The sequence below is a fragment of the Musa acuminata genome, unplaced genomic scaffold (genome assembly GCF_036884655.1).
Source record: "Musa acuminata AAA Group cultivar baxijiao unplaced genomic scaffold, Cavendish_Baxijiao_AAA HiC_scaffold_117, whole genome shotgun sequence".
NCBI classification, from domain to species: Eukaryota; Viridiplantae; Streptophyta; class Magnoliopsida; order Zingiberales; family Musaceae; genus Musa; species Musa acuminata.
In genome coordinates, this window is record NW_027020396.1 from 1 (window position 1) to 24,489 (window position 24,489).

Sequence of the window (24,489 nt, forward strand, 5' to 3'; positions counted from 1 at the left end):
ATCAATTTATTTAACAACGTAAAAATATTTTGTGTTGCAGGTTTTTCTTTGATTTTAGCCTGACATATATTGGAGCTGGCATGATTTGTTCCCATATTGTGAATCTTTCTCTCCTTCTTGGAGCAGTGGTTTCATGGGGAATAATGTGGCCACTAATAAGTGAACTTAGAGGAGAGTGGTACTCTAGTAGCTTACCCGAAAGTAGTATGAGTGGTTTGCAAGGTTACAAGGTACATCACTAGAAAAAATTTTAATCATTGTGAATAAAAATAGAAGAAATCATTTGCTCATATATCTGCTCTTATGACAGGTCTTCCTTTCAATTGCACTAATTGTTGGAGATGGACTCTACAATTTCCTAAAAATTTTAGCTTTTACTGCCAGAAACATGCATGCTAGAGCAACACGCAGAATGATAAAAAATGGTAAATTTAATCAAATTTATTGTAGCAAAGATTTCTTTTTCCACCTCCTATCTTGCAATGTCAATTATTTTGCATTTTGTACAGAGGCAGATCAGGATAATCCAATCCTTAATGATCTCCAACGTAACGAGGTATATATAGAAGAGAGCATACCAGTGTGGTTAGCCTACTCTGGGTATGTACTGTTCACTGTGGTTTCCATTGTTGTTATTCCTTTCATGTTCCCTGAGGTGAAGTGGTACTATGTGGTCATAGCTTACATGCTTGCTCCAGCTCTTGGTTTCTGCAATGCTTATGGTGCTGGCCTAACAGACATGAATATGGCTTACAACTACGGAAAAGTGTCTCTCTTTATATTGGCAGCTTGGGCTGGGAAAGACTCCGGTGTAGTTGCTGGACTTGTGGGCTGTGGCCTAATTAAGTCCGTCGTTTCCATTTCTGCTGATCTGATGCACGACTTTAAGACGGGTCATCTCACTGTGACATCCCCAAGATCGATGCTTCTTAGTCAGGCCATTGGAACTGCCATGGGCTGCATTATTGCCCCTTTAACCTTCTTTCTCTTCTACAATATCTTCGATGTGGGGAATCCAAATGGAAATTGGAAGGCTCCATATGCTCTGATATATAGAAACATGGCAATTCTCAGTGTTGAGGGCTTCTCAGCACTCCCTCATCATTGTTTGCAGCTTTGTTATGGTTTCTTTGGGTTTGCAGTGGTCGCCAACATGATGAGGGATACTTTGCCAGCTAAGTACAGTGGTTGGGTTCCCCTACCAGTGGCCATGGCAGTGCCATTTCTAGTTGGAGCTAGCTTCACAATCGACATGTGTGTTGGGAGCTTGATAGTGTTTACCTGGCACAAGTTAAACAGAAAAAAAGCTGCTCTAATGGTGCCTGCTGTTGCCTCTGGTTTTATCTGTGGGGACGGGTTGTGGATGTTGCCTTCATCGTTGTTAGCCTTGGCTAAGGTCGATCCTCCTATCTGCGTGAAATTTGTGGCCATAGAATAGATATGCAAAAGAAAGATCATCTGATGGAGTTGAAAGATATTTCATGAGAGGATCTTTTAGTTTGATGTATCACGAACTTCAACAAGTAAATTATACAGGAAGAGAAACAAATACCAGCTTAGTTGCAGAGAGTCTGAGGATACTCCATTGATTTGGTTTTTGGAGGGTGGAAATCAGCAACACTCTTTGTAATAGATGAGATATTGCTCTTTACCCTTTCTCCCAGACAAAGGTACAGAAGAATGCATTGGTAAAGATCTTTCTATGTTGAAATTAGAGTTTCGATTCTCAAGTTATTCAAACAGTAAACAGGCTTACAGTACACATCTTTCCATTCCTTCACATTGTCATACTGATGCAAGCTGTTTATACTTGGCGCCCGGCAGCTCCGCAACCTTCTTATCGGAAGTTTCACTTGTGTCTTGGATCAGACTAGATAATGTGGCAAGTCTCAGCAGTACTAAACATGTACAGCTACACTGTGGATCTACTAATTTGAATCAGGAGACATCTTGAGTTACTATCTGCCTGTGCATTTCCCTTTCGCCAAAGCATGAGCTTGAGGTTGTAGAGAGCGATCGATACGGCAGAGAGGCTCCGAGAGCGTTATGATCGATCATACGATGGTTTCATGTTTTGGATGCTTTCGCCGAAAGGAATGAACACAGCCCGAAGTAATGCCATCTTGGGATGCTTTGTTATGTGTCCATTATTTGGTAAGCTTCTCTCACATGGTGAGGCCAACTCAGGAGGGGACAGCGAGGGAGAAGAACAGTTCGATGCCAAACCTAATAAACTAGCCATCATGTGGCCGACGCATTTGTTCCATCTCCTCCCACTGGTGGCTGTGCCATTGCATTGAGCCCCAAAGCAAGATTTCTCTTTTCCTGTTCCTTCTTTCCCATTCATTATACAGCATGTATTATGATCTCAATGTCGAGACTCGAAATAATATGGCACCCTCTCTCTCTCTCACAAGTACAATGGATGAGTCTTATTATGCCTCTCATGCCGGGCTGTGAATTATGATTGCAACAGTGGGGGCCTCCACTATTACTTAGACCGGTCCTCGGGTCCCACCCTAATAACTCAGTAGTCATCCTCCCATTTATAGCAAGCAAACAGGTCACATCCGACCAACATCCCAAACGTAACACGTCACAGTTTCAGCAACTTAAGAAAAACACTTTAATAATCTTTTCTCAGATCCAATCATGCCTTTTAATCGACACAAGAGTTTGGGGGTCTTAAAACATGGGATGCTGTGGGTATATTTGGAGGGTGGGTTTCGCCTTTTTTTCCGTGTGGGATCCGCAATAATCGCCACGCACGTTGTGACCAGCTGTTGCAACGTATTCTTGTCTCCCCTTCCGCTTTTCGTTTGCCCCTTTCCACCTCCCCACTTTTACACCCTTCTCTCTGCTTCGGCTTCCATGGGGGCATATTCTCGATAATTCTTTTCCCTTCCCAAGCTGGACCACCACCGCCCGCCAACCAACCATATTGCTTCTTCTTTGTTTATTAGGATTCCGGTACTGCACTGTGAGATGGATATTCCAATCCGACGGTGCATGATCACTGATCATTCTTTCTCTCTCTTCCTTCCACCCCCCTCGAACTCACCGTGTTCATCTCTTTCTCTGCGGCTCCCCATCTTCTTCAGCCCTCTCACCTTCACCCTGTCCTGTTGCGGTTCATATCTCAGGGAAAAATTCTTGTCTTTCTCTCTCCTGGTTTGTTGGTGCTCCCATCATTTTCACCCTTTCCATGTGCTGATTTGATACTTCTCCGGTCCTCGGCCAATCGCCACTCCTTGCTCTCTTTCTCCCCAACGAGGTGAGAGGAGAAGGCAAAGAAAGACATGCAGCTGCAGCGAGGAGGGGCGCAGCACGGGGTGCAGCTGCCCGAAATTCCCGGTCGCGAGGCGGAGGCAGCATCGCCAATTAGCGGCCGGCCGCCAGCGGGCGCCTGGCGTGCGAATTTTGACGAACTCGGTCCCGCCGTAGCAGGCAACTCTCCGGACGACGAGGTTCTTGCCACAGGTGAGGAGGCCGAGAGGGGCAGTGGTGGCGTCACCGGGAACCGGTGGCCGCTGCAGGAGACGCTCACCCTGTTGAAGATCCGGTCCGAGATGGACACCGCCTTCCGGGACGCCACACTCAAGGCTCCTCTTTGGGAGGAGGTCTCCAGGTAAATAGACTCCTTCGCAATTCCCACTTCTCCTGCTCGCCAACACCTCAAAATGTGGAGCCTTTGATCTCTCTTTAACGGTTTCCTTGGGTATTGACCTCACCACCAGCATCATAAAGAGAGAGAGAGAGACAGCCAAGTAACTATCTGGCGTTAAGTTCGTACCACGGACTCCTTGCTGCAGCAATGGTTGCAGCAGCTGAGCTACTTTTCTGGGGAAAGAAACCAGTCCTCTCCTCTCTCTCTCTCTCTCTCTCTCTCTCACTTCATTCCCTGCGTCAGTGTTGCATCAATCCCAATCAATTTGTATTCATCAGATTATATCTTTAGGTCGCGGTTGAAGACTACCCAATGCAAAAGCATGAAACGGGTGGGTGTTTAGGTTAATGTAGTGGGGTGATAATTGCTGTATAATGAAGATTAGATGCTGTGGGTGGGTGTTGCGTGGGATGTAATGGAATCATAGACCATCTCATCTTCCTTGCCTTCACCTGCGTTTTTGTTGTGCTCATTGTTTCCTCTTCGGCTCCTAATTGTTTTGAGCTCGTCTGCTGGGCTATTGCTCCCTTGCTGACAGAAAGCTAGCAGAGCTCGGTTACAAGAGGACCGCCAAGAAGTGCAAGGAGAAGTTCGAGAACGTGCACAAGTACTACAAGCGCACCAAAGAAGGCCGCGCCGGCCGCCAGGACGGCAAGGGCTACCGCTTCTTCAGCCAGCTCGAAGCCCTCCGTAGTGGCAGCAGCGCCGCCGTTACACCCGCCGCTCCTGTCCCTTCCACCCTCGTCGCCACCTCGTCCGCCTTCAGCGCCAGCTTGGTGGGCCCACCGCCCAGCAGAGCCCAGCCTCTCTCCGTCTTGGCCCCACCGACTCTTGCGATGCCAACTAGGGTCGTCGTTCCCGAGCTGACCCATCCCGGTGGCGCGCAGAGAATCTCCAGTTCCGCTGCCGTCGCCGTCTCCGCCGCTGCCGCCGGCATCGGCTTCTCGTCGAATTCTTCATCTTCTGAATGGTTCGAGTCCGATGACGAAGAGACTGACGGCGAGAGCCAGGAAGGGAGGAAGCGGAAGAGCAACGGCGGGTGCTCGGGACCTAGCAGGAAGATGATGCCTTTCTTCCATCGGCTGATGAAGCAGGTGATGGAGCGGCAGGAGGCCATGCAGCAGAGGTTCTTGGATGCCATGGAGAAGAGGGAGCAGGACAGGATGATCCGGGACGAGGCTTGGCGGCAGCAGGAGATGACGCGGCTCAACCGTGAGCAGGAGCTCTTAGAGCAGGAGTGGGCGATGGCCTCGTCCAGAGACACCGCCATTATCTCCTATCTTCAGAAGTTAACCGGCCGGACCATCCCCATGCCCACAATGTCTGCTATTCCTCTCTCCATCTCGCCATTCCCGCAGCAGCAGTCGCATACTCCGCCGCCACAACCAGCCGCTCCTCAGCTGCCGCTGCCACAGCAGCAGCAAAGACCACCTTCGCTGGTACAATCACCCTCGCAGCAGCACGTTGTTCAGCATCACCACCATAGAACCGAGATGGCACGGTATCAGCCGTCGTCGGCTATGGAGCTCGTCCCCAGCTCGGAGCCCATGTCGTCATCCTCGCGATGGCCAAAGGCGGAGGTGCATGCGTTGATCAAGCTCCGCAGCGAGCTTGAGTCGAAGTACCAGGAGACCGGGCCGAAGGGGCCACTGTGGGAGGAGATTTCAGCCGGAATGCAGCGGCTTGGCTACAAACGTAGCGCCAAGCGGTGCAAGGAGAAGTGGGAGAACATTAACAAGTACTTCAAGAAGGTAAAGGAGAGCAACAAGAAGCGGCCCGAGGACTCCAAGACCTGCTCTTACTTCCACCAATTGGACGCCCTCTACCGCAACAAGCTCCTCGGCACCTGCAACACCATGGGAAGTCCCGCTTCCAATCAACGGCAGAGTGACACACCAAGGAACATGTCGCAACAGCAAGCACCACCACCACCGCCACCGCCGCCTCAACCTGCCGCAGAGCCCGAAAGCAAGAATGCTACACGAACACAAACTACCAATGGATCACTTCATATGATCTTTTCTGACCAAGGATTGGAAAAGGGAAGCACTGTGATCAACGACTACGACAAGTTGGACCAAACTGACAGCGACAACATGAACCAAGACAACGACGACGACGAAGGGAAACTGCACTACAAGATACAGTTCCAGAGGCAGAGCATGAGCGCCGGCGGCGGAGGGAATCCATCGACGGCGGCCTCAGCAACCGCGAGTTCCTTCTTGGCTATAGCCCGATAGATTCAGTATACATCCCCGAAAGCTCTACTTAATTCCCTTCCCATATATGTAGCTACCATTACACATTACACCACTGCAGCACACACATTCGTGTTCCCTTCATCCCTTTCCTCTTCTCCTCATGCATGCATTCCCACCATCGATCGACATTATCCCAAGCATCATCGGTACTTCTTTAGTGTGGTGATCGCTTCAATCCACCCTTTGCTCTTTATTGATTTGTTTGTGGAATAAGAATCGTCTCCCACGTCAACGGCCAGAGAAGCTAATAAGCAGCACTATAACACAGCATTCACTAATGGAACGAGTCCAAAAGAGACAACAGAGAGATAGAAATGAGCAGAATTTTCTACAACCAATCGGAGAAGGTAAATTAAGTGGACAACAGCTCTAAAGAAGCTCACATTCTCTACATCTCAATATGTTTTTTCTTTGGTCATCATTACACAGTTTAGTTAAAACAAGAAGACAAAGAAAGGAAAATTTGTAAGATCATATCACAGGCCATATGGTGCAGGAATTTTCTTTTTCTTTTCATTTTTGTTTTCTTTTCTCCCTATCTTTAATTGCAATGAAACATTGTGAAGGTTTCCAGTGTCACAGTGCAAGTTCTCTATTCTTCTTGTCATCATTTGTCAGTGCTGATGGTTCTGTCACCATTTCCACCCTGTCATTTCTGCTGTTGCCGAAAAGTACTTCGTCATGTTAAGGATTTTACTTCAGGGGGATGAGGAGGAGATGCATGAGGGGAAGATGGAGCGAAGGAATGACACCAGCTTGTCCTGACCAAAACATTTAGAAACAGGTCAGTATCTGTGTGATGGACAGCCAGCTGATGCATCTCTCTCATCTCCTCTCTCTAGATCTACACCACAAATACAGATGTTGCCACCCCAAAATCTCCTTTTTCATTTCATTCTATTAAATATCATCCTTATTGAGACATTGTAGATTGATCAGTGTATTATTTCATAAGTGATTGATATCAGATTCGAGTGTCTCATACATTTTTTTTTCCACATAATAAAATTTTCTTCTGAATTGCCCATATTAGCTATAATTCCTTTAGTATAAGAATCTAAGTTATTTACTTTTTAAGGGTCAAAATGGATCCCTTATAGTAGTAGTTTATGTGCAAAAATCTTGAGGGTGTATCTAATTAATTTATCTCAAATTAAGGAATTCAAATTAATATTTAATTTTAAAATATATCAGAATAAATAGTTTACTCGTAGTGTAATTGATTAAGTTATTTGAAAAAAAAAATCAAACTTACATAATATAGACTTTGATTATTAATAACAAGTTTTCGATCAAATCTCGCGTTAATCATTAACTATTTTATATTTTTTTTATGAGTAGGCATTCATATTATTTGGTTATAATTTTTTTATTTTTCAAGCTTACTTTTTCTGAGCTAAGTGGAAGTATGAGATGAGCATGCAAAGATACAACAAAAGATGAGAAAATATTTTTTATTCACGTGCAATTATGTGTCAAAAAAAAATATTTAATATGATATAAATATGTGTGAAGGAGATTACAAATATAGTAGTTAGAAGATATAAAATGATTACTATTAATTATATATAGAAAGAATAAAAAATATATGAATTATAAATATATTTAAGTTAATTAAGGGCATCCGTTTAAGTTTATGGTAGATAGAGGAGTAATAGTCAATCCAAATATATTTCTATAAAATATTAATTATATTATTTTGCTGATTTGATTGCTATTTCAATAAATTGATCCAAGCAACCACTTATCTTCACCAATTAACACATTTATCTTCACATTCAAACTTATAATCAATGGATCAATATGGACACTAATCAGCAACACATGCCCATGAAGAAAACAACTCCTACTTTGTCACAAACACCAAATCTTAGTACCTTCCTCATGTGAGTAGCTGACAATTTAGCTAATGGCACTAAGCTTTACACCCTTGTGAGATATCTTTCCAAGTCAGAGACAATGGACTGGACACCATGCAAGTCTTGGTGATTCCCTAATGGATAAGATAAATCTCTCTACCTTTCTCACTCAGCAACATGGAACTAAGAAACCCACAACTGTCTTTAAAGCCATCTTCTCCTTTAGTAAAAGCAAAGGTGAGTCTAAAAGGTTGAGGAGAGTTAGCTAAAGGTGGAGAGGATACTACCTCATGTTCCCCACCTGCTCCCCTTGCACATGGCTTCCATCTCTCCTCTCCATCACCTACCTTGGCCCCTTCCTAACCCAACCCTATCTTCATCTTTACTGCTTATACTTTACTCCCATTCTCTTCCATATCCAGAACTGCAGTCCATTTCCCTCCTTCGGTATTTGCAAAAGGCAAAAAAGCTTAACAAGGTCATGGCTTGGCTTGCCTTGTGAGTTTCTTCTGTTTGTCTGATGCTTTTCAATCGCTGTTTAGGTGGAGGAGATGTCATCTCTGGAGCTCCAGGAGGGCTGCCTTTACCTATCACAACAGTTGTGACCACAGAGACATGCTTATCCCAAAAGAAGGTTTACCTCAGACATAGTATGCACATCTGATGAGAGCTCATAGTGTCAAATTTCTTTTCTTTCTGTAGGTGAGAGGGACACTTGAAGAAGAGAAAGTGTCACATAAGTTCGTTTCGAGCTTTCATGCCGGACTTAACATACAGGTACTGAAGTGACAGAAGCATAATGGCCTCACTGGCCATCCTTACTTTCATCAGGGGGGAGTCTTGCAGCCATTCTTTCCCAAATTTAGGCAGACAGATCATTCAATTTGCCTGAGATGAAACTAAGCATTCGATAAAAAAGATTTATGATCGAAGAGTACCAATCTAAAGTGACTTTGCTTTCAGCTAGTTTTGACCTTATTTGGTTCGAGTCAGAATCAAGTATGAGTCGAATCGAAACTGAAGCGGTCCGACGATTCATTGATTTTAAACCTAAGTGGTTCGGTTACAATCTATCTCTAGTTTTCGATAATCGAAACCGATAATTCTTGAACCATAATCGACGATATATAATTTTGTATATTAAATTTATTTTTAGTTTAAAAAATAAAAAATCGACGATTCGAACCGCAACCGAAACAGCTGATTCTGGTCTACTTTCGACTGCACCTTAGTGATGCCATTAACAGGAAGACTGTGACAAAGCCACTTTTTCTGATGAATTTTAGTTCAAGTTTGAGAGTACAACATTAAAAATTTTGCAGGTGATCATATCATTCATATCAATATCAAAATTCATGTATTAGTAGGAAAGTTTGATCTGAATTATACGTGAGTAATGTGAAACTATTCTTTTAATCCATCTGTACATGGATATTTCTGACAAATTTCCATGATGCATTAGCATGTTATAACATTTATGCACACACTTCACAGGGAAAACCAGGAATCCACCATCTTAGATGCCCAAGAACACACCTCCATGTTGCACAGAAAGCCTGAGCAAGCCACTGGATCAGTTGCTGTTCATTCCTTGTAGGTCTAACTTCAGCAAGGTGGGTGGGAGAAAGAAAGAATCAGAGGTACCAGCAATGGCAGAAACAACAGATCTTTAAGTACCTCTTAAAACTGTGGAAGAAGGACGGCCATCTTCCAAGCAATAACACAGTCTTCGATCCTTAAGCTTGTTTATGTAATTAGCATCAGCTTAACCTTGTTTACAAGGATTTCAAAGATGGTTTTTGACAATGCCTGAATCAAATTTGATGACCTTCTTAGGAATAAGAGAAATAAATATGAAGGTCAACCTGAGCCACCTTTGGTCTATGATCATTCGGGAGCAGCAGGGACTAGTCATAAAACCTTATCTGGTTCGATTAGATGAGTGTTGGAAAAGCCCAGTCTTCCACACCTGGAAGCTTGCAGTGAAGATAATACTAGATTGAACAGAGTAGAACAGGTCCTTTCTTCTTCGAATCATATATATACACCGCTGTCTCGGTGAGAGTTTGCATGATAAGTTCATGACAATTCTATATTAAGAAGCATGATATGTGATGTCATGGAAACGATTGTTATTGATGATTCCCTTCGAGCGTTTTCATGGGCAATTGATTTCATCATTATCCATGGCTCTGTTCTCTTCCAAATTCTGTGGTCACATTTCAGGAGTGGGGTTGGGTGCGTTTCCATTCATCCCGCTGTGTAAAGCGAGGTTGCTGTGGTGCTCGTGGTAGTGTGCCGCAACCTGAAGAATCCCCATCACGGGTGTCTCTATTCCCAGCCCACCGAGATCATTCGAGCTATGCCCGGCACACCTAAACACACAAACCAGAGTCAATGGAGCACTGAGATGGTGAAGGAAGCAACAGGGCAGGAGAAGAGCGTGAGATGGTAGGCACCAGCATCGAGTCTTTAGCTTCAATCATTGCCCTTTGTGAAGGTGAAGGCATGCCTTCCTACAACTCCACTCTTCTCTCGGCTGACGATTACTACCATGGAGGGTGCGGAGTCATCGGTAAAGGGTCATGTCATCTCTTTCTTTCAAGATGTTCGCATGATTACGATCCAAGATATGATTTTGCTTGCCATGATTTTTATAGTATTCTTTTTGACAATAGTAATTGGCGAGATCCATATCTTACTTGCCCATACTAACTTTTGGATCAAATCAAGTCCGTAACGTACAAGGAGTTGGAGATTTCCTTGGCACTCCATCTCCACGGATTTCTGCAAACAAGCAACACAGAAAAGATGGCGTTGGGAGGGGAAGGTCATGGAGTTGGCATGAGGGGGTTGGAGTGCGCAGACAAGGAGGTGGAAGGAGACCCCCTCTTTTTCTCGCCTCGCCATGGCGTTTGGTCCGGGTTGGTGAGGGTTGGAAGGACCGCGGTGTCATCGAGCGACGACATCCACGGGATATAACAGTAGACAACGAGACATGAGTTCTATCTGACCACAGAGTGAGCACCGCACATGTCGCATTTTCTTGTGTGCATTCATGAGGAGGAGGTATCAGCCAAAGATACACAGTGAAAACAACAAATGTAGCAGAGACTGCCACTGCATCCAAACAAGACGAAACCAGCAAGAAGCGGAGCAGAAACCAAGGGGAATATGCAACACGCTCGCTGCTGAACCCAATTCCACTTCCAGCATCCGCCCGAGTGTTGATGTATTTCTAGACTAACAAAGGCACTCAATGCCACAGCTTTATCTTCGTCTTCTTCCTACACTCTCTACAAATAATATGAAAGATTGCAACACCGCTATAGCCTAAGGGAAAGCAAGCTAAGGAGGGGAACAAGAAAAGCCGGTACAGAGAGGGAGACTAAATACTAAATGAACGGGGAGAGACAGAGACCAAAATGTACACCCGGACCGGGCTTGGACCGGCCGGGTTAGAAGGAGGCGACCGGCGCCGAGGCGGGGGAGAGGGGGAGCTGCGCCTCCTTCTTGCGGCGCATCTCGAGGACCTTGCGGTGGCTGTTGGAATGGATGTGGCTGACGAAGGTGGGGCTGCAGGCGGGGCGGTACTCGGGGAGGAGGCGACCGGACTTGAACCGGACGCCGCAGGCGTTGCAGAGCGTCTTGGCGCCGAGCGGGCCGGCCCGCCACTGCGGCGTCTTCTGGGCCCCGCAGTGGCTGCAGCGGCGATCGCCGGAGCCGGATGCGGTGGGGGACAGTTTGGGCTTGCGGCCGCGTTTCTTCGGACCGGGCTTCGTGGCGGACGCCAGGGGCGGCGGCGGGACCTCGTGGAGCAGGAAGCTTTGGTCGTCGCCGGCAACGGGGTGGTGGTCATATATAAGGCATGAGGTGGAGCTTGAGGAAGACGCCGAGCTGGAGGTGTTGGTGGGTGAGGACAGGGAGTCGGCGAATAGGACCGGAACGGACATGTACCGCGCGGGGGAGTGGGCAGGGCGCGGGCGGTGGCGCTTGCTGCGCTTGGCCTTCACCGATGACATGCCTTCTGTGGAGAGTCCACATACGGCAGAGTCCAAAGAGGAGGCAACTTGTGGCGCTGCAGCTGGGGGTTCCTCTGTTTTCTTGTGGGACTGAGGCGGCGAAGGGAAGTGGTCGCCGCCGACGGCGGGGCAATGCGGAAACTCCGAAAGGGAGTCGTCTATGATGTAAGATACCCATTCCAGCTCTTCAACATCGTGTGCCTGCACAAAGCGAAGCCATAGCACCAAAGAGAAGAAGGCAAAGCCGTCAAAATCCCCTCTTCCTTTTTTCTCATAGTCGTCAGTTCTGACGCTTAGAAGAACGGAGGCTTACTGGAAGACTGATATCAGAAAGCGGAGGTGGAGGCGGCAGTGGCTGAAAGGAAAGAGCCGAAGTGGAGGAACAAGGAGAAGAGGAGTTGGAGTCGCTTATTCCCCTGTGCTCTGCATCAGCAACTTCGGCTTTGGCTTCCACTTCTTCCCTCACCTCCGTCACCTCTGCTTCCTTGTCGTTCTCAGCGTAGTCACCAAGGTTGAGGAGGTCGTCCACCGAGAACCCCTCGCCACAAAGGTTTCCTCTTTCCGCAGACCAGCCTCCCTCCTCGCTCAACGTCCCCTTGTTCTGCTGCCGCTGATGCTGATGTTGTTGCTGTTGACCAGAGGACAAACCGCTCTCCGGCCTCAAGCTACTCTTCAGCGCTTCCTCCATCCTCGCCTCGTTTTCTACCTGTAAAAGCGCAGCAAAAAGCTCTCTTGAATCCACCCGCTGACAAGACGACATAAAAGATGACAACTTTCTCATGCGTTCCCCTTCCATTTCACCTCACCTGTGTGCAGCTGGAGTAGACCAGAGGAGGAACAAGAGAAGGCGGCTGAAGAGGGCCAAGAAGGACAGGGAAAGAGGCAGAAGAAGGGTTGAAGAAGAGAGAGGACAGAGTGGAGGAAGGCGACGAAGAGACAGAGGAGGGGATGAGGGTTTGGTGGAACATTGAATGGCTGTCGAATTCCGTGGGCACGACAACTATCGAAATGCCCCTCCTCCTCCACCACCTTCATATACCACTCACCACTACATCGCCTCTCCTCTCGTCACTGTTACTCTCTCCCCTCTGTCCCATTTTACCTTCTCCTCTCTCCTTACTTCCGCCTATTTCACACAGTCCAAAATCTTATTTGAGACATTATATAGTGAGTTACCAAAACGAGTACAAATAATAAATGAAAATTAAAAAATATATATATATATATAATATGAGTTCTATTAATTTCCACAACCAAATCCAATGGTGGGATAAGACTTTGTTACACGTTTCGAAGAGCAACACTTCCGTTCTCCAGAGAACGACTCACTCGCAAACCTACAAGCCTTGCGAATGGATCTACTAGCGGGGCCAACGTGGGACCCACGTGTGAGGCCTCGAGAGGAGCCACGGGTAGGGGACGAACGGGGACGTAAATATTCCCCGCGAAACGGAGTTCGCTTAGTGGGTTGGACTCTCACGGGAGTCCAACGAAACGGAACGGCCACCAATTCGGCGTCCGTGATACGGGGGTGGGACGGCGTGACTTTTCCGAAGCTGGCCTCGTTTTATTCCACGAATTACGGGACTGCCATCGCGGCGTGTGATGTAAAGGGTGGAAAAGGACCGGAAAGAAGCGTCGAGCACAGTGAGAGAGAGAGAGAGAGAGGGAGAGGAAGAGAGAGAGAGAAAGAGAGAGAGAGAGGGAGGCAGCTTTTTGGCCGGAGGCAGTCACGACAACGTGTTATCATGTCGTCTGCCACAGCGATGGACTCCGTCCGTGGTACTGCAGCTTCCAATTCCCTCATCATCCAGCTTTACCCAATAAATGTTAATTTAAACAGCAGACGAGGTCATAAAGGTAACTTTATCATATATCGGATCGGGTCGGATCGGATTGCGCGCTTTTGTTTAGAATCCGAAACCTGGCAGGACGGGACCCCTTTTTTCGACGTTCTATTGGTCTCAACGCATTCATATCGTATCGACAGCTAATTCTATGATCTGTCAACCGTCTGTCATAATTATAGCTTTTACGCATTAAGCCAATATATATATATATATATATATATATATATATATACGTTTAATTTGATTAATATATCTATCTGATTAGATATTAAAATAATAAAAAAATTATGTAATTAAATAATAAATATGTTAAGTTTCGATATAGACTCTTATCTACTAAGACTAGTCAAATCCTCTAAATATATTACTTATATAAGATTCGAAGAAAATTTATCGAAAATAGCTCGACATCAACTCGAAGTAAAAGAAAAGATATTAATTGATTCATAATAAAAATATGATTTAATATACCAGTGATGATAGAAAGAGAATATATTGTGGTTTGGTGACGATGTCCCACACGCCATTGCTTGTTTTATCTCTTATTTGTATGATATATGGTGAGTGTCCAATGTCAATAGCTAGGAAGATCCGATCCAATTCATGTACTCCTTTGAATTTGAATTTGTATGCCAAGGTTGTCATGTCATGTTATCTCATAAGAACTAAGTTTATGTCGGACTCGAATCTTATTTTAATGTGTGCCTCTTAATTTGATGTGCCAAATGACTTGATCACACGATATAGAGGAAAGTTACATACCAAACGATGACTTCGATCGTACACCCATCAAGTGCTGTTGAATGTTTCTTCATTTGCTTTTGGGGATTGAAATCGATGCTATTCGAGTTGTACAAATCCTCAATCGTAAAGAAAGGCTAATATCCTTTACGAGTTACTAATTGTGTTCGGAAGCTTTTTATTTTTGTAAACAAGATACGATGGATAATAATTAATATATATTTAGATAAACTAATCGGAGTGTAAGGAGGAAGAGTTCCTATCCCATGTTCAAATCGGTTCGAACCAAATTATTATGGATTGAATCGAACTGAATCGTGTTTTAGTTCAGCTCGGTTAAAGTAAGATATCCCAAATCAAAATCGATTTGGATCTATCTAATCGAATTAATTTAAATTAATTAATTTGATTTGGTTAATCGATTAACATATTTATAATTTTATATAATTTAAAAAATATATTTTTTAAATGAACCAGTTTAATTCAATTAAATCGAATTGAAACCCTAATCCATCGGGCATATGCAACAAAAATTATGAAATTAAATCACGACATAAGTCTTCTCTTCATTTATTATGACAAGAAAGTCAATCATAAACTTCCTTAGTATCTACGGTAAATGTAATAATAATATTTTTTTTCTCATCTTTTATGACAAGGAAGATAATCATAAGTTTCTTCTCATCCATTATGATGAGAAAGATAAGTACAAACTCCCTTTTTATTCTCTTAGATATAAAAAAAATCTTAAAACTAATATAAAGGACTCCTTTATAATTCATGGAACCCATATTTTGGAATATTATATTACTAAATTAAGCATTAAAAGGATTAGATTAGGAAACCCCTTCCCAATGTCGATCTTTGTGTAGGTAGTACCTTGAGAGCACATTATTTCCACCTCAAAGATATCTCAGACATTCATATGCATATTGATCTGGACCACGTTATGCTAACGAAGATGTCAATAATATTTTCTTTTAATATTTTAACATTAGAATAAGGGTCATATGTTACAAGAATGTTCAGTTGACAATCCTCTTAATAAATGCTCAAGTGAGGAGACCCTACCCCCAACCCATAATACTTTTGCTAGGGGGTCTAATAACTACCCTTTTTGCATATATATATATATATATATATATATATATATATATATATATATATATAAACCTTAGTGCAAACATCGATATGATATGTGTATTTGTTCAATGACCTAATCATCTCGCCCTGGGGGGGGACGATCCTAAGCCACCTACTCCTCCTTATTAAGGTAATCTTGAACCTTACTCAACAGGTGCAAACTCTAATGGGCATGATGTAGGCTGTGTTAACTATAGGTGCTCTATAAGTCAATCACATATATTATTATTATGATATTTTCCACTTTATATTGCATGATGTATATATTATGATATCATTTAATCTGTGTAATAAGAATTGGATCATAATGAGATCATGATAATGAGACTAATTCATCTCTAAATATTGACCATAAATATTTTCGGTTATAATTTACTCGATAGAGACATTGAAACAACCAGATAAATTGGTGTACTTTTTACCCATCTACATGATGGAAATAGTTGGTCTCATAGTTGTTTGTGTGGAGACACTATGGATATAGTGTATGTGCTCATTGAAGTATAAGTTTACTTAATGATCCATTTATGGAATGCTAGATGATTAATAATATCTCATCATTAGATAGTGATTCTATAGTCTCAATTATGTATCCGATCCTTAGATTTAAGACATTAAAGATGTCTTTTTTTATTACTTCATTCTTTGATACTGGACTTATAGGTTTAGAAGTTCTAAATCTAGCACAAACAGTCATTGAGAATGATAGATAACCTTACGAAGGTAATTAGGTGCTAATAGAAGATTATTCATTCTCCGCATCATGAGAGGAATATCACATATGCTCTCACTCAAGTAAATCCCTAACCATGGTTGATCGAATTGTGATAAATTTGAAAAGCATAAGATTCAAATTAAGAGGAAAGAAGTTCTCTGGGAGAATCCAATTAGAGTAAGACTCGGATAGATTTCGTATGAGCCTGATAGTACCATACCCAATATACGATCTCTGAGATATTAGGTGAGTGAGAGACCATAGATATATGATAACTAAGGGCAAACATGTCTAATAAATTAGATCTCATTGTATCATTTGGGGACTATGGTATAGTGGGGACTGTGGTGTAGTGACTTGGTATGTCCATAGTCGATGAGTTGAATGAATTATTATGATAATAATAATTCACTGAGTCAGAAGGAGTTTTGACATATGCAACTCATAGTCAAATTGATATTAGGTCTCGAGGGTCACACATATATGGTGGACAATGCGACGAATAAGGATTAGATATGAGATATCTGATAAGCCAATATTTTAATGGATTATTAGGTGAGACCCAATAGGGTTTAGAGTTGTTATTGGATGTGGATTCAATATTCATTAAGCTAGGATAATTAGATAAAGATCTAGTACCCGTTAAGATAAGATCCATTAGAGTAAGTAAAGAGGGCTCTCTATATATAAGAATTATGGCTTAAAGGATCATAGGCTAAACTTCTATTAACCCCCACCTCCTTTATTTCGTCTTTGTCTCTTCCTCCAATTGATTGCCCCCTCTCTAGTATAAGAGGATAACAAGAGGGATTGATCCCTCCTCGGTTGTTGTAGTGTGGTGATATGCGAATGCGAGAAAAAAAAATGTTGTGCGAGAAGGTGTGTCATTATCGTATCCACTATGTGGATCACAACTAGAGAGGAGTTTGTGAGAGCTCCTTTATTCATGGATTGGATTTATAGATTATGGGATATACGATCTCCCCTAGGTGAGAACGTCTTAGCTACTTTATGCGGTTACTTGATTTTATCGCTTTCGAGCTTTTTACTCTCGATTTTCGCATAATGATTCGATGATATTGATTTGGGAAATCAGTTTTTTATTTTTATTTTTCGCTGCATATGTGATACTCTATGCAGTTTCCCAATAGGTCGTTATTCCACTCTTGCCCCAACTAGCCCAACAGGTAACAATGCCACTATCTCAACTATAGTCAATATCTCAACTGCCTATTGGCATCGGTGCCACTAGTGCCCACCAACACCAACGTCCAACATAAGACACCAACAAGATAAAATAGGATAATGATAGAGGTTGAGGACATCGATTATGATGACTTGCTTTGCCATCACAACCCCCAAGCTAATACCAACTAAGACTTTGGAGGTGGCAACGGTAGCAAGTCCATCACTATCAGCTAGCTTTTCATCCCACAGCCCCTGAGCTGATGCCAAGACAACTCTAGAGGCAATGGTGGTGACAAGTTTATCACCCTCAGCTAGCTCTTCAAGTGCGTCATCGATGCACACAGTGGTGACATCACCGAGAGCAATGGCTATGACTCCTAGAGCACCATGCTCTCGAGCTTGATCACCCTCGAAGGTGGTGTTGGTGACCACTTAGCCTCCTGCCCTATCCCTTTTATTTTCGCCATCGACTCCGCCACTGTAGGCGATCTCTAGAACCAAAATGCTATTGAATTACATCTCTAGCGAGGTAAGGGAAGGGGAGACTCGTGCTAGGGGCAAGTGGCTTCGATAAGTCTGCCCTGATGGATACCCTTGCAAACCGCATCACGTGGGAGAGCCTACGAGGTTTCATCACTCTCAATAGCAATAAGCTCAAGGGGCAGCTCCACAAGGTGATCTCTACTTATGTCATGAAGACAACCTCCTATATCCCATGCTTATCATGGAAGAGACCTTGATGTTTCCTATGGAGTTTCGATTATCGCAATCATTATTTGCCTCAAATAAGAGTCGGTACAAGCACTCATCAATTAGCTCGACCTCTGGTCCACCACCAAGACCATCATAGGCGATGAGATCCATTGCAATGTCTCCGATGGAGAGCGTTGTTGTGTATCGATCAGAATCAACATCATCCGCAGTATAGGGAGAACTTGAAACTTGCCACGACAAGTGGATCAGAAATATGCTATGGTAGAGGGGAGGACCTTAAATCCACCATAACGAAGAGAAAAATTAAAGCCCACCACGATTAAGGGAGGACCTAAAATCTGCTATGATGGATGAAGGATTTAAAGCCTATCACGACAAGAGGACCCGAAATCCACCATGACAAGAGAGGACCTAAAATCTATCATGATAGAAAAAAGACTTAAAGTTTGCCATGGTGGGAGGACCCAAAATTCACCATGTCGAAGAGAAGACCTAAAATCCATCATGATAGAGGAAGAAATTAAAGCTCGCCATAGTAGGAAGATTCAAAATCTGGTATGGCAGAGGGAGGGCTTAAAGCTCGCCGTGGTGGGAGGACCTAAAATCCACCATGGTAAAGGAAGGACCTAAAATCTGTCACGATGAAAATAAGACTTAAAGCCTACCATGGTGGGAGGATATGAAATCTACCATGTCAAAGGGAAGACTAGAAATTCACTAAGATAGAGGGAGGATTTGAAGCTCGCCATGGTGAGAGGATCCGAAATCTTTCACAAGGGGGGGAGAAATTAAAGTCTGTTATGGTAGAATGATCAGAAATCTGTCACGATGGAGGGAGGACCTGAAATCTACTATGAGGAGGACTTAAAGCCCACCTTGATGAGAGGACCCAAAATCCGCCACGGTGGAGGGAGGACCTAAAATCTGTCATAGTAGAAAAATTATTTGAAGCATGCCATGGTACAAAGATCTGAGATCCGCTACAATGAAGAAGTGACATGAAATTTACTATGACAGAAAGAAGATTTAAAACTCACTATGGCGAGAAGACTTTTGATTTGCTACGATAGAGAAGGGATATGAAATCTATCATTGCAAAAAGAAGATTTAAAGCGTTATAGTGGGAAGACCTGAGATTCACTACGACGGAGAATGGATATGAAATTCACCATGATAGAAAGAAGACTTGAAGCATGTTATAGCCGGAAGACTTGAGTTCCACTACAATAGAGAAAGGACATGAAAATTGCTATAGCAGAAAGAAGATTTGAAGCCCATCACAATGGAAAGATCCGAGATCTACTACGATAAAGAAGGGACATAAAATTCACCATGGTAGAAAGAAGATTTGAAACTTGTCATTATATGTAGACTCGAGAACCGCTACGATAGAGAAGGGACATGAACTTTGCCATAGCAGAAAGAAAATTTAAAGCCTGCCACGGTGAAAAGAAGATTTGAAGCCTGCTTTGATGGAAAGACCCAAGATTTTCTATGGTAGATAAGGAACTTAAAATCCACCATGACGAAAGCGCAATGACAAATATGCCTGAGACACATAAGTTAGGAAAACCCGACTATGCCAAGAAACATCTATTACGGTGGAGGTGCAAAGCCAAATATGTCCGAGATACATAAGTTGAGAAAATATGACTCGTGCTAAGATAAATTCACTATGACGGAGGCATAAGGCTAAATGTACCCGAGATATATAAGTCGAGAAATTCTAACTCCAACTAAGATAAATCTATTACGACGGAGGTGCAAAATCATATGCACCTGAGATGCGTGAGTCGTGAAAACTCATTCAATGCTAAGATAAATCCACTATGACAGAGGTATAAGTTTAAATATGCTCGAGATGCATGAGTCGAGAAAACTCAACTTACACCAAGATAAATTTGTTATGACGGAAGCACATGGCAAAATACGCTTGAGACGCATGAGTCAAGAAAACCCAACCTGCGCCAAGATAAATATGTTATAACGAAGGCTTAAAACTAAATATGTCAGAAATGCATGAGTCGGGAAAACCTGACCTATGTCAAGATAAATATGTTATGATAGAGGTACAAAACCAAATATACCCAAGATACATAAGTCGGAAAAAATTAACTCGTGCTAAGATAAATCGCTATGATGAAGGCACAAGGCTAAATACACCCAAGATATATGAGTCAAGAAAACTTGACTCATGTAAGATAAATCCACTATGATGAAAGTATAAGGCAAAATGCGTCGAAAACATATGAGTTAGGAAAACTCGACCTGCACCAAGATAAATCCACTACGATAGAGGTACAAGGCAAAATGCACATAAGACATATGAGTCAAAAAAATTCGACCTGCACCAATATAAATATACTATGACAAAGACAATGTCAAATACGCCTAAGACAAGTGAGTCTGGAAAACCCAACTTGCACCAAGATAAATATACTATAATGGTGAAGGTATATAAAATCTACCTTAGCGGAAAGAAGATTGAAGCCCACCATAATGGGAAAACTCGAGATCTGATATGGTGGAGAAGGGACATAAAATTTATAATGGTAGAAAGAAAATTTGAAGCCCACTAGAATAGGAAAACCCAAGATCCACTATGATGGGGAAGAGACATAAAATCCATCATGACTGAAAGAAGATTTGAAGTCTACTACAATAGGAAGACCCGAGATCCACTATGATGGAGAAGGAACTTGAAAACTACTACGATGGAGGCACAAGGCTAAATGCACCGAAGACACATAAGTCTGAAAAATCTGACTTGTGCCAAGATAAATTTGTTACGGTGGAGGCACAAGATTAAATGTACCCAAAATGCATGAGTCAGAAAAACCCGACCCACATAAAGAGAATCCACCATGACAGATGCACAAGACTAAATATGCTCGAGACGCATGAGTTGGAAAAACCTAACCCACGCTATGAGAAATATAATATAGCAAAAATACTAGCCTAACATGCCTGAAACACATGAATAAGGAAAATCTAACTCATACATTAAGATCCTGAAGCACACCTTCAATGGGGGGCAAATGATAGAGAATTTTCTACTATCAGCTAACACATATTTGCCACATAAGATCCAAGTTACTCTCAACCCATCTGCCTACATAGATGAAGAATAAGGAAAATACAAGCCTCCTTCTCATTTATTATAACAAGGCAATCATAAACTTTCTTCTCATCCATTATAATGAGGAAGAAAATCATAAACTTTCTTCTCGTCATTTAGGATAAGGAAGATAATCACAAGCTTCCTACTCATCCACTATGATGAGGAAGTTAGTCACAAACTCCCTGCTCATTATTTTAAGGCACAAATAGACATATTAAACTCAATGCAAAGGATTCCTTTAGAACTTCTCAAACTCATATTTAAGGACCTTATATTACTATCTTGAGCGTTGGAGGGATCAGGTCGAGAAACTCCTTCTAACCTTAATCTTCATATAGGTGGCACCTCGGAAGCATGATATTTTCACCTTAGGAGCATAACATTTTCATCACGAAAGCACGATATTTTTATCTCAGAGACATCTCGAATGTTCCTACGCACATGAGTATAGACCATGTCGAGTTGAGTAAGACATCAATGATACTTTCCCTGATCAACTGATTTGATTAATCGATTTAAACCAATTAAAAAATTTTAATTTAATTAAATATTGTTTAAATTAAAATCGATTCGATTTGAACTGATTAACCGAACCAAAGATAAGTACTTGAATAAGAACCATTTATAACCTTTAAAACTGAGTCATCGGTAAACTGGACTAATTTTGAACATATGAAGTGTAACAAATGCATGTAGTGAGCTCCTGCATTTGGTCCGAAACATTAATTAGAAGGCTTTGTCTTGTGAAATTAATGTCATCAAATAAGCTTAGGCCAATTGCAACATATTTCCATATATAAAAGAAAGAGAGAGGCAAGCAATTCTATCCTCGTTTCCTATAACATGAATGAGACCGAATAACAATCTAATATAACTTAGTGGGAACATTCAACCCATTTTTCCCAAAAAAAAAAATAAATAATCCAAAGAACAAAGAAATGTGCAACATATCAGACGGTAATTAACCTTCTTTGACATCAGACACGCCGCTGTCGATGTTTCAGGTGGCGGCTTGAACGAGAGGCGAGTGGGGAGACATCAGATGTGGTGTCATGATGGTCGGATCCTCGAACCTCCGACGAGGCAAGCTCAGCCGCAGCGCTTCGTCCCACCTCCTCTTGTTCTTCGCCTGCACAGCGGCGTCGTTCTCCCGGTACACGAAACTCTCGATCCTCCTCAGCGCTATCTTCATGGCCGTGTCGTCCATGTTGGCGAAGCACACCCTGAACCACCCCGGCTCCGAGCAGTGGAAGGACGACCCCGGCGAGATGTTGAGCTTCACGTCGTTGATGATCACCCGCCACAGCCGGAGCTCCGCCTCCACCGTCGCTTCCTTCAGCAACGGCCTCAAGTCCATCCAGCAGAACAGCCCCGCGTTGCCGTCCAAGCAATGAATCCCGACTCGCTTGAGGCCGTCCGTAAAGACCCTGCGCCGCCCGCACAACCTCGTCCGGCTCGTCGCTAAGAAACTCGTGGTGAACTCCTCGTCTCCCAACATGGAAGCGAGCAGGTGCTGCGTCTGCGACGAGACCAGTCCAAAGCTCGACATCTTCCTCGCGCAGCTGACCACGGCGTCGTTGTAGGAGTATATGACGCCGACGCGGAAGCCAGGGACGCCCAGGTCCTTGGAGAGGCTGTAGGCGATGTGAATCAGATCCCTGTCGCAGTAGGGCTCGTCTTCGATCACCTCGGAGACGCTCACGTAACTCGGCTTGTCGAAGACGGTTCCGGAGAAGATCTCGTCGCACACCAAGTGCATCCTTTTCTCGTTGACGAAGCTGACTAGGGTTCTCAGCGTCTCTCTGTCCATGGTTGTGCCCAGAGGGTTCGATGGGTTGGTCACCAGTATTCCTTTGACTCTAATGTGTGAGTTTCGAGCCTTCCTGTAAGCAGTCTCCAGTGCGGCTTGGGTGATCTTGAACTTGTTGGAACTGTGGCAGTGAATGGGGAGGAGCTGAACTCCTGTCCTCCACCTGAAGTCTCGATCGAATCTGGAAACCATGCAGATGCCATTAGATCCTCTGCCGGATAAAGAACTCGGTAGATTAGTACACCTAAACACTTACCCCGGATAATATGGCGTTGGAATCAAGAAGGCCTCGCCAGGATCAGCCAGGCAAAAGGCGATGGTTTCCTGAGCGCCGGTGGCTCCACCGCTCATCACGATGCGGTCTGGGTCAAATCTGGCTCGTCCCCCTCTCACCTTCTCCATGAACTGGGCGATGGCCTGCGCGTGTCAGCAAATCACACCATCATTAGCTTATCCCTTATCCAGGGTGAGCAGGCAGGGCTCGGGCCGTAAGTGGCTGTCAGTCCCAGCTTTATCATATTGGACGTATGTAGCTACTTGGACAGTGAGGACAAGCAGCTGCAGCGCTGCGTTTTGGGTTGAAATCATTACCTTTCGGAAGGTTGGGAGGCCATGATAGTCCTGAAAGTTGGCAATTGCTTTGAACTCTGAGACCCCTTCTTCGGTGCAGATCGAAGCCTGTGGGTTCTTCTTCATCCAGTCTCGGATCAAGTCGAGGGAAAGCTGAGGAAAGAAAGACCCAAAACCCACATACAGATTAGATTAGCAACCGCAGGGAGTGGCAATTGACGGAAGGCATGTGCGATTAATCATCACCATGAAGGAACTCTAACCTGGTTTTCTGCGAGTCCCATTTGGATGACCCCCGTGGGGTTGTCGGTGAGGTGGAAAGGATCCTTCTCGTAGGCCTTCCAGCCATCGAAGTAGGAGGAGTTCTCGCCATGGCCGTCGTTGGTCGCGATCCGAGAGAGGATCTGCTGATTTGGGTGCTCCTCGCCGTAGATCCTCATGTGACCCGTTATCTCAGGTACGTACCGGAAAAGGCTGAAGCGAGCAGAGAAGAAGAAGGAGAAGCAGCTGCTGCAGTTTGCAAGAGTCGATTCCGATGACCATTAATAGGCAAATCCCGAGACCATTCAAACATCCAAAGAGGTCAACAAAGAGGACTTCAGGCTGGAAAAGAAGGACATGAAAACCGAGTCGATCCGGCAGCGTGTAAATCATGGACGTGATTGGCGATGGATGCGCCGTAACATCGACAGGTGACGCCAAATAGGAAGCTTCAGTGTTGGCGGCAACAATGACGTGTTCCGAACTCGGGAGTCGCTTTCGACTCGAACTCTTCTATATTGTAAGCACAGAATTATTTATCCCAAAACAAAATTGTGCGCCGCTCTT

General features: G+C 43.8%; 4 protein-coding genes across 4 annotated transcripts; 2 read left to right on the plus strand and 2 right to left on the minus strand.

Moving 5' to 3' along the window:
* The first annotated feature begins 46 nt into the window (after positions 1–46).
* Positions 47–2,416, plus strand: LOC135655598 (probable metal-nicotianamine transporter YSL9). Its single transcript, XM_065175748.1, has 3 exons — positions 47–230; positions 311–425; positions 510–2,416. The coding sequence occupies exons 1-3, from the start codon at positions 81–83 to the stop codon at positions 1,436–1,438; spliced, it is 1,194 nt and encodes a 397-aa protein (XP_065031820.1). The 5' UTR covers positions 47–80; the 3' UTR covers positions 1,439–2,416.
* A 271-nt stretch (positions 2,417–2,687) lies between these two features.
* Positions 2,688–5,992, plus strand: LOC135655597 (trihelix transcription factor GTL1-like). The gene is made up of 2 exons (XM_065175747.1): positions 2,688–3,628; positions 4,206–5,992. Exons 1-2 carry the CDS (start codon positions 3,300–3,302, stop codon positions 5,905–5,907), a joined length of 2,031 nt encoding a protein of 676 aa, XP_065031819.1. The 5' UTR covers positions 2,688–3,299; the 3' UTR covers positions 5,908–5,992.
* Positions 5,993–10,979: 4,987 nt separating this feature from the next.
* On the minus strand, positions 10,980–12,906 carry LOC135655615 (GATA transcription factor 5-like). The gene is made up of 3 exons (XM_065175770.1): positions 12,616–12,906; positions 12,123–12,515; positions 10,980–12,010 (listed from the first exon to the last, which is right to left on the minus strand). Exons 1-3 carry the CDS (start codon positions 12,775–12,777, stop codon positions 11,246–11,248), a joined length of 1,320 nt encoding a protein of 439 aa, XP_065031842.1. The 5' UTR covers positions 12,778–12,906; the 3' UTR covers positions 10,980–11,245.
* Positions 12,907–22,049: 9,143 nt separating this feature from the next.
* LOC103982436 (1-aminocyclopropane-1-carboxylate synthase) lies at positions 22,050–24,186 on the minus strand. The gene is made up of 4 exons (XM_009399358.3): positions 23,925–24,186; positions 23,683–23,814; positions 23,348–23,508; positions 22,050–23,272 (listed from the first exon to the last, which is right to left on the minus strand). Exons 1-4 carry the CDS (start codon positions 24,099–24,101, stop codon positions 22,282–22,284), a joined length of 1,461 nt encoding a protein of 486 aa, XP_009397633.2. The 5' UTR covers positions 24,102–24,186; the 3' UTR covers positions 22,050–22,281.
* Positions 24,187–24,489: the final 303 nt, after the last annotated feature.